This window comes from Vanellus vanellus (assembly GCF_965231255.1).
Source record: "Vanellus vanellus genome assembly, chromosome: 19".
NCBI lineage: Eukaryota > Metazoa > Chordata > Aves > Charadriiformes > Charadriidae > Vanellus > Vanellus vanellus.
Window position 1 is genome coordinate 7,932,387 of NC_138924.1, and position 10,322 is coordinate 7,942,708.

Below are 10,322 nucleotides of genomic sequence, written 5' to 3' on the forward strand. Positions count from 1 at the left end.
TGCAGCATTCAGCACTTTGAATTTTCTCTCATTCTCACTGCATCCTCCCCAAGCACGAGGGCTACTCGATCCCCAAATGACAGTTTCCAGCAGGAACAGTAAAATCAGTTTAGGACTGACTGTCCCTTTAGATTAGCAAAAAGGACAGTCAGCAGTAACCAGCAATGGGAGATGGTTTGTGAACCGTTTCAGAGAGAACTGCCACGTGCCAGATTTCTTTCAGTAGGTTTCAATTTGAAATTGGAAGTCACAGGGAGCTTTACCTGTTGTGCTGATACAGCCCGTAAGGAGGCTACTCATCTGCTCACCCCTGCGAATATGCCGGTGACTTCATTTTACGGACTAGCAAAGTCACAATTAAGGGGATACAAACCTTAACGTGGCTGTAAATAATGACGTGAAATTTTAATCAGTTAGTAGTGAGAAAACATGGAAGACAAAGGATCGGACACGTTTTATAGTTGGAATAGTTTCATGGATTCTGTGCCTTTTCTTCAATGCAAGGCAACATTTAGAAGGACAGTCCTTCGCATAAGCAAAGTTAATACAAACTTCAGATTCAATTCAAAGCTGCAAACCCAAGAAGAAATACAGCATCTCTTTGGGTTAACCGACCCAACGCTGCGGGGAATGGGGTAACTCAGCCTTTAAGGACAGTCTGCTCCCCCGCAGACCGGTGACACACTGCCTCATCCACTGGTGCCCAGAGCACACAGCACACCCGCCCCGGCAGAAGCCAAGAAAAGCACTCCAACGTTTTGCTGGTGTAAGTGACAATCAGTCTCCGCAGCCATCAGGAAAAGCTCTCCAAATCAGACCGTGAGATATAATTATGAGGCATTTCAAAACGCAGACTCAGCATCGCTTTCCAATCCAACTCTTCCCCCCGCGGATGTAGCTCGATCTTCCTGGAGATGACATCCCTCGTGACTCTGCTTTTTCTTTTGGCTCTCTGAATAGGGATCAGCTTACCAGGAGTCCTTTATTCCTGAAATAATTTCCATTAATCACTCACCATACACCACGTTAAACAGAAGCTGACAGACTGTGGGATGTCTAACACCACCGCAGCATCTCCCAACTTAAATAAAGGCTCAAACGAAGGGGAGCCCAAGAGGTGAAAGGAACTGGGAGATTTCTAAGGAGCAGACAAGTGAATTTCTTCAAACTGTTCCCAAGCATTGCAATGGTTTTATTTATACAGATATATTTTACAGATACCTTAAATAAAAGTGGGGGAGCAGTACCATATAAACCACCCACTCTTCACGATATCTGCTCACAAAAAAAGTAAATTAAAGGAAACACAGCAATGAGCACCATTCTGAAACATCCCACTGCAGTTTTGCATTTGCGATTCCGCAGTACAGCTGCAAATTAACCTACTCTTTAGCACCTGACTGAGACTCTCAGCTAAAGGATGTCAGTGCCTAACTTCAAAATGCATTTTAAGGAGTTTCTAACTCAACATAAAAACCTTGCAAAGTTTTGCTGACTAAGACTCAGACTGGAAACACATTAAATAAAGTTTTAATTTACAAGAGCTTGAACTCCGAAGAGTTGAGATTCCAGATGTGTTTAGCCCCCCAAAAGTCAGGTGCTAAATTGCATCAGAATTAGCACTTTAGGCGGTTTGGCAGCCAACTTTCCGTGGTTAACTCAGGTCTTCGTATTTCCTAAAAGCACGCAAACCCCTCTAAAACCCACACGTTCAAGTAGAAAAATCAACAGAATACTAAACACTGCTGAGTATCACAGACCCAGAGAAGTCTCTAATAAGAACAGAGTGTACTTTAGGGAAAAGGCTCTTAAACGGCTTTTAAAAAGGCTCTAGCATAGATATTTGCTTAATTTCAAGCTAGGGAGCCTCTCGTAAAACATTTCATGATGTACTTGAAGGAACTAAGGACCAAAAAGTCAGTCACGTTACAACAGTGTCACGGTTTTGCTCTGGTGACTGTGCCGGGAGACCCAGCCATGTCCTGCCCTTTCTCCTCGACGTCCCTCTGAGCAGACGCTGCTCTGCGAACCCCAGGCTCCCCGCTCGCTTACCCTCCCCGGGCACGCGGAGGGACACAGAGCGATACCCACCGGCGCTGCTCCCAGGCACATGCCGAACCTATTATCACCCAACCCCTGGATGGGTGTTTATTCGGCGCTCCTCACCCCGGCTTGTTGACCGGGCACACGAACCTCCCTCTTTGCTTTCCTACAAATTTCTCATGGTGGCAAACCAACAGGAGGGCTAGAAACGGTGCTGACAAATTGTTTGTTTTTATTTAGACTAACTGGCTTTCCATCTTTGCAACACACAGAGGAATGCAGCTGTTCCACTTTGCATTTGTTTTTTGATTTCCCCATCTCTTTTTCAAAGCAAATAAAGGAAAAGAAAACCCAACCCTAAAAATAACAACAAAAATAGCCAATAACAAACACTTCACACACCACCACACAATGAGCATTTAAAAAAAAAAAAAAAGGAAAAAACAATTCTGAGTTCATTTTAATCCAGCATCAAGCTCCAGAAAGCAAACAGAAGATTAACAGACTAAGTTCTAGAGGACAAAGGTAAGACTAATGATCGCTTTTTGCATCCGTGCCTTTGTGCAAATGAGGTTTCTCCTTAAATTATGATCCGACAAAGGTAAATTTATCACTTGCTAATCAAAATGACCCTCATCCGGGCCCAACTACCGTTTGGAGTCTGACGAAACATGGGCAATACACCCAGAATAGGGCTGCCCGTGTCCATCCGGTGGCCACCACCTTCACGAGCCAGAGGTGGCCGAGCCGAGCCACAGGTACCGGCCCCCTCCAAAGCACCCCGATAGGGCGCTGTAAGAACGGAGACTGCAGGGCAACAAAAGGCTCAGATGAGCAAATTCATTCTCTTCCCGCTGGGGAACAAAGCGCAGGGAAGAGAGAAAATACAGCACAGTTCGTTATCCACGATAACCCTGCTGGACAGACAATTAAGTCCAAGCTCAACTCATCTCAACAGCCCTCGGCAGGGGCTGAGGTCCCAACCTAGCCCGGGCTCTTCCAGACAGCGCTGGAACACAGGAGGAACTTAACTTACTCTGATTCATCTCTCTGCCTCCAACAGAGCCATACCCCAAAGTTCAGATGTGACAGATCTGCACAGATAAGCTGGAAGTTTAACAGAGTGTGAACCAAACCCAGACCCGAGGAGTTCCCGAGGTGACCACGGGCAGGAGAAAGCCCAGGCTGGTGGGACAATATGGAGCTCATTAAGCCATTGTGAGAAGTGTGTGAACAAACTAAAGACTTCACTACCAAGCGACAAAGATCATTTGTTTAAAAGAAAGGACTAAATCATTTATGGTTCAGCAGTCTGTGGATTTAGCCTACTTGTAACAAAGGTGTTTTGAGAAAAAGCGTACTTCTTAAATGGCTTATTACAAATAAACCCAGAGACCCCAAAGGGCTGAACACAATGTTGATGAGGGCCAGATAAGTACTGGATAAACAGGAAAACGCACTAAACGAGGAGCTTGTGGCCTTAATATACCTAGAAATGCCCAAATTTGAAAAGCTGCCAATGCCAAGAAATGCCGACCCTACAAGGAGATCTCAAGGGCTGGATTCCTGGATTACCCCCAGCCTCCGTGGATGCTGGGGCACGGCTTAATTTTATCATTCGCCCCTACGGGTTTTTCTTCTTTTCCCCGGTGTCTCTCATCTGCAGGCTGATGCTCTTGAACCAGAAGGCTTCTCTCTGTCACAAAACACTTGGTTAATCCTACGCAACATGGCAACAGGAAACTGCAGAACAAATTTTGCCAGTCTCCAGTTACTTCCCACGCTGCTGAATTAAAGCTCTGGCCCAGGTACGCACACAAAGCACAGGGGCGTCTTCCGAATACTTCGGGAAAAGCCCAAACATTCAGAATTAACGACAGAAGTGAATTTTACTCCATGTGTTTGTGGAAGTTAAGAATCTTCCGCCAGCTGCTATGAAACGCCACGGCTGGAAACTCAAGTTGCAGATTTGCTCTGTACACATTACATCCATTACACTGGAGAAAAAATATTTGCTGAACTAGTTTTAAGCCCATACAGGCTGATAATTTAAATGCTGTTTGTCAGACCGATGCAGAGGGGACAGCAACTCTTCAGAGCCTATAGCAGAGCAGGATGCAGAATTTTAAACTTTCTCTGACCCCACAAAGACTAGTTAGAAGCAACATTTCAAGAAAGTTAGCCTGAAGTTGTTTAAAAAACAATGAAGTAATATTTTAGCCAGGGGCTCTGTGATAAAGGTACAAGGAAGTACAGTCCTGCAAAAAAAATCCCAGCCAGCCTATTCACCGGCCCCAAAAGGTCCTTTTCTGCTGATAATCTCACATGGGTCCTTCTGCTTTGTAGTCTTTAGAAAAATCCCAAGCATTTCCAGAGACGGGAACATCTGCAGAAGTTTCAAGAAAACGCAGAATCTCAGAGGCAACTCTACCATTCGCAGCCTTTTAAAACACGAACTTGGCAGCCCAGCAGCGTGGGCTTCCGAACTAAACCATATCGCTTAAAAACGGGTAGTGGTGTGGGGGGGAGGGGGTTGTCCTTGAAACACGGGTTTGCAGCTCAGAGTTTTGATTTTACGTCTGATAACCATCTCTGTCCCTTTTCCAACCCCCTACCAGGAAGGATCGGTGAGACAAATACCCATAGCTTCCAGGGGAATAAAAGGAAAAGCCAAACAGGAAAAGTAGTTATGAACAATACAGCCCTGGCTCAGTTAATGATCAACTTTGGAGCACGCAGCATACTACTCTTACCCAATTACCAAGACTTATTTGCATAAAGTTTTTAATAATCAGTGGGTAGTAAGAGGCCTTTTTACGCATTGCATTTGCGTTATTGCAATCAGCAAAGAAATAAAAAGAGACGAGAAATCCCCACCCAGGGCTCCGTCAACAGGAAGCCCATCAGTGGCGCTGGGGGGGCTCAGCCGCGCGGAGGGGTGGGCAGGAAGGGTACGGGGTCAGGGCCCCCCCCGCCTGCACATCCCCCTCGCGTCCACCATGGAGGGGAAGGCGGCGGCTGTCTTCTGCAGTCACACAAACCCTGAGCACAGAATCACAGGACAGTGGGGGTTGGAAGGGCCCTCTGGAGCTCCCCCAGTCCCCCTCCCCCGCCAGAGCAGGGGCACCTCCAGCAGTGGCACAGGACACGTCCAGGCGGGTTTGGAATGGCTCCAGAGCGGGAGACTCCCTCCCCCCCTCTCTGGGCAGCTGTGCCAGTGCTCTGCCACCTGCACAGGGAAGAAGTCCCTCCTCATGTTTAGATGGAACTTCCTACGGTCAAGTTTGTGCCCATTACCTCTTGTACTATCACTGGGCACCACTGAAAAAAGACTGTTCCCACCCCCCCGGCACCCTGCCTTTAAGTATTGGTAAGCATTGATAAGATCCCCCTCAGTCTTCTTTTCTCCAGACTAAAAAGCCCCAAGTCCCTCAGCCTCTACTCATAAGAAAGATGCTCCAGTCCCCTACACGCTTAACTGGAAAGCAGCACTGCGACAGTCCGTACTGGTCCTACCAGCCTCTACAAGAGATGAAGAGCTCATCAGCTTGTTTCCCTATTTCAAGTACCTCCAACCAGTGCGACCCTCAGCTCATGAGGCAACTTCACCTAGAGCTGATAGCGGTAACTGGAATCACTCTGCTGAGCTTCCAGGCTTTTGAGCAGCTGTTTCCAAGCTTCTCCTGGTCAACTCTTACGCACTGTCGACTCTCAGCACAATGGTAAAATATTCACAAAGGTACAGCACTTACAATGGCACGGAGGCAATTGAAGATTCCCGGTAACACACTGCTTGAAGGATTGCGGTCTAATTGCTGCACGGTCAAGGTTTTTGGCAGCAATAACATTGTGAGCAGATAAAAAGGTTGTAAGGGTTCCCATACAATAAATAAATAAATAAGCACCTCTCCAAACAAAGGCAACAGCAGCCACACACCTACCGAAGTTCCTGACTTGGCATTCCGCATAATCTAAAATCAGATGGTCATGAAATTTCCTCTCGTAAAGGCCACCGCCGCATGACAAAAGTAAATGAAAGGGGTGGGGGAGGACAAGGGCCACGGCAGGTTGGGCACAAAGACGGGTTAGGCAAGGAGGAGGCAATACAATGCACCCGAATTACCTGGCGGTGTAAGTTTGTAATACAGTTTGTAATCACCTGCGCAGCCTGTAACTTCCTCTTACATTGTAAAGTGTTGTTTCTTCACACTACGCAGAAGAAGGGTTGTCACTTACAAGAAAACTGATAACGGGAGAGTGCAATAGGCTGCGAAGCCAAGTCTGCGAGAACACTTTGCGGCTACCTTTAACCTTTTGCTGAAAATAATTGTTTAACTTGTGGGTTTTACTTCTGGGTTGTTTTTTAATTCCGTTTGTTTGGTTGGTTTTTTTTTTTTTTTTTTTTTTTTTAAGAGCTCCAAGATATACCCACAACACTGAAGAAACTATCTATTCTACCTCCTTCTTTTCTTTTTCCCCCCAAGTTTAAAATACTTATAAAAAATATCAGTTAACATCTTATAATAGAAAACAGACTGGTATGAAGCAAGTACAAGAACCATGGAAAGCAGCAAGCGTATTCATGTTTTTAGATCCATCTGGCTTCCAAAGTGTTGGAGGATGAAGTAGTAAACAGCTTCGGAGTGCTTTAACACGTGCTCAGCGTGAGCCCGGGGAGGGCTCTCACTGCTGCTTTGCAGAACGGAAGCCGAGGCAGTGACAAAAGTATTTAAACACCCCAAAAATGGACAAAAATGCCAGGGGGGTGCAGGCACCAAAGCTCGGTGGTTAAATTCTGAGGTTCCAAAGAAAGGCTAAGCATCCATCTGCATTTTCAGGCCCCACTCCCATGGTGAACAGTGCCCTGGTGGGACTGGGCCACGGTCACACAGGAAGGATGTGGCGCAGCAGGGAGCCAGAGCCGGGTCTTCCCAAATCCCAAGCGCGCGCCCTGATCGCTGGATAATCCCGCTTTGCTACCGAGATAAAGAGGAAAACGGAGCGCCAGAGGAATCTGGCATTATCACAGGGACACGGAAAAAACACTTCAGGGGCACCACCAATGAATGAGACACCTAAACCTCGGCCAAAGGCAGAGGAAGCGACTGCAGGCAGGAAAAACTGATCTATGGCCATTTACCCAGGTTTCTTCCGTTAAAAATTCTTTAGTATTTGCAGACTGCCTGAAGTTTTGCTTTATTCTTTCTATCTTTCTATCAGCTGCCTTAGAGTTTTAGTAGACCAAAGTAAATTTTGAATCCTACACACAAATAAAGCGGTAAATCAGCAGAATTCCCGCTAGGTTCAATGAGAGTAGCAAGACTTTCTAGAATGAGTTACAACTATAAATTCTGAGCATTTTGATAAACACAAGTCTCTCGGACATTGATTTGAATCCTTGTGAACCTGAAATGAATTAGACCCAGACCAGCTGACTACATTACTGACTAAAAGCGTCAACACAAGAGTAATTTCTGCTGATCTCTGAAAGTCAGAGCTGATTAGCCAAATACATCTACTAAAGAATACACTGAAACAGAATTTTCTGATAATGTTTGGGTCACTACTGCCCTTCCCGTTCCACAGAGAAGACATTTTTAGCACAGCAAAACAACAAAATCTGGATTTTTAGGTCTTGCCCACAATGAAATAAGGGCATCCAGTATTAATCAGCCTTTGTGAGCTTCTAATTAGGAATATAAACTTTAAAACGGGCCTTTATTGTGCCAGCCTGAAAGCCACAGCACCGTCCTGATTGAGAATGCTATCAAAATATTAATCCAGCGCTCAGCCTTGTGCGAACATTTACGTGTGGGCCAAAAGCTCTGTCATTCTCATGCTTATTAATCTTTCCTTCCAGGAGGCGCAGGACAGCATAAGCTCCTCTGATAACTCAGTTATCTCTCTCTGCAGAAAAGGAAAGGGTGGTCCTTCCAACAAAGTGGCAATTTAAACTACTACTAGATACAAGACCACAGGGCAACCAGCAACTGGGGGAGCAGAGACGAGCACTATTTCCTCTTTCTTTTGATCCCTTTCCGTCCAGTCTCAAACTGTGGGTTAAGTGTTTGAGCAGCATATAAAACAAACATCTTAAAAGCACTTAAATTGTTACCTAGCTACCTAATATAGCTTGGCAAATCATCTCGAGCTGTAAGGAAATGTTTCAGCCGATAGCAGGTTGGGTTTTTCTTCCACAATTCCAGAATTATTGCTATTTCCCAAAGGCCAGGGCATATCCAATTGGCATCCTTGCTTCCACAGAACAGTTCAGGTATATCACTATTAAATCTATATTATCAGCAATCACAGGGAAAGCCGTCATACATACAGGCAACGCTGTGAGCGAAAACAAAAAGGGACTAATTACAAGCATTTTGGGTAGAGTACAAAAGGCTCATAGAGACTTAACTAACTGATTGCCAACTACAGCAGTGATTGCTAATGCTCAAAAAAGAGGCCACCGAGTCTGGGGGCTTATTTCCATATCAAGCAGAAGCAGGGATGTCTACTAGAGACCTAGTAAGCGCAGAGCAGCTCAGTTTCTAGCAGGAGCTTCTTGCGACAAGAACACAGTTGCAGGTGGGACCCAGCATTTTATCCTACTATCTTTAAACTTTTCATGATGTTGCCAAGAGATAAAACAGCCGTTGGCATCTTTAAAGAAATAGCAAGCATAACTAGACCACAGCGACTATTCTCTAAAAGCCTTATCTACCACCCCATAGCAGCCATTTCCCTCCTTTAATCCCTCCAGCCAAACCCCCCAACTCAGGCAGTCACTGTTCATTATCTACAAATTAAATGATTATTTGTATCTGCATTTCAAAGGGGGGTGTGCAGCTGGAGAGGCTGATTTTTCAAGCGGCTTAGTAAGGGGTGCAGAGACACTCAGACTGCGCTTTATAGCTGCCCAAGCCTGCCAGTACTTAAAAACTGGCATCAGCTCACGTCTCTCCCTCATGACCCGCAGGTCTTGAGTGTAAGGTCTCAGCCCCGCTCCTATTGCACCGACCCGAAAAAAAACCCAACCCCAAATCCGCAGCCCCTATCTGCCACCTCGTGATAAGCCAAAACGAGATCAAATGAAGGAGCTAATCTTTTAAACCCAAGATAGGGCCAAGGTACATGGCCACAGGAAGCCCGTACCTGGCTATCACGGCACAGCCCGGCCGTGGGTCTGCTGGGGGGGGGGGGCGAGGGGAGCGCCCGGCCCCGGGACGGGGAGAACGGGCGGCTCCGGCGAGAGAACGCGCAGACCCGAGTTTCTCCTGGGCGGTTACAGTAAATAAAACTTATTGAAGCGCTCGGCCGGGACCCGTAATTTTTTTTGTATAGAAAAATAAAGGCAAATCAGCGCCGCGGTGCCGGTGCCCCCCGCAGCCCCGCTCCCGCCGGCCGCCTCCCGCTGCGGTGCCGCCTCCGCGGCCAAGGGAAAGTTTGCCCGAAGGCAACCTGCGGCGGAGCCGGCTACCGAAAGCGGGGAAAGCACAGCCCGGGCACCCAGGGGACCGGGGGGGGGGGGGGGGGGGGGGAACCCGTTCGGAGGCAGGGCGAGCGGAGCGGCACCGGGGATACAGGCGGGAGGGGAGGTTTTGCCGGTCGGTGCCGGTCTCTCCCGGTACTCACAGCTGGGCGATGGCGCCCTGGGAGATCACGGCGTTGTCGGAGAAGTAGGGGATCATCGCGGCTCCCCGCGGAGGCGGCCTCCCTGCCCCGCGGCATGGGGAGGGGGACCTGCCGCCGCCGCCGCTCTGCCCCGCCGCGCTCCCGCCGCCCCCCGCCCGCCCACTGCGCAGGAGCGGCCCCGGCAGAGGGGCGGGACCGGGGGGGCCGAAGGACGGGCGGGGCCAACGCGGGCTCCGCCTCCCTCCCGCACGTGGCGGCGCGGGGCTGCGGGGCGGGAGGACCGGGGCAGCCGGCGGAGTCAGGCGGGCGGTCCCCTTCGCTCGGGGGACAGCATCTGGCTGCTGGTTCCCCCAGGAGGGCGAGAGAGAGCCAAGGGAGGATGCTGCCTATTCGCCCCCTTTCCTTTTTTTCCCCTAAATCTAGGCCAAAAGAGCCGGGGGAAGTTGCAAACTTTGAAACTAGGCTGAAAGCAGCACATCAAAAGATTTATATATTTCATTTTTTTTTTTTTCGTGCAAAAGGCAGGCAGTGACAACTCGGGTGCTTAGGAAACGACCTTAATTTTCTCTCCTGGAGGAGATGGGGGATATAGTTCTTGGCAATAACTTTCATACGCAGAGACTCGACAACTCGTTTTCTGCCAAAGGAGG

At 48.1% G+C, this 10,322-nt stretch overlaps 1 protein-coding gene across 1 annotated transcript in view; it reads right to left on the reverse strand.

The window, feature by feature from the left end:
• Window positions 1-9,728, reverse strand: part of SSH2 (slingshot protein phosphatase 2) — a gene marked incomplete at its 5' end in the record, with an annotated part of 57,317 nt that extends 47,589 nt beyond the window's left edge. Inside the window, one exon of the mRNA XM_082492932.1 lies at window positions 9,673-9,728. Coding sequence (XP_082349058.1) covers window positions 9,673-9,728 — 56 coding nt within the window. The remainder of the gene's footprint in view (window positions 1-9,672) is intronic.
• Window positions 9,729-10,322: the final 594 nt, after the last annotated feature.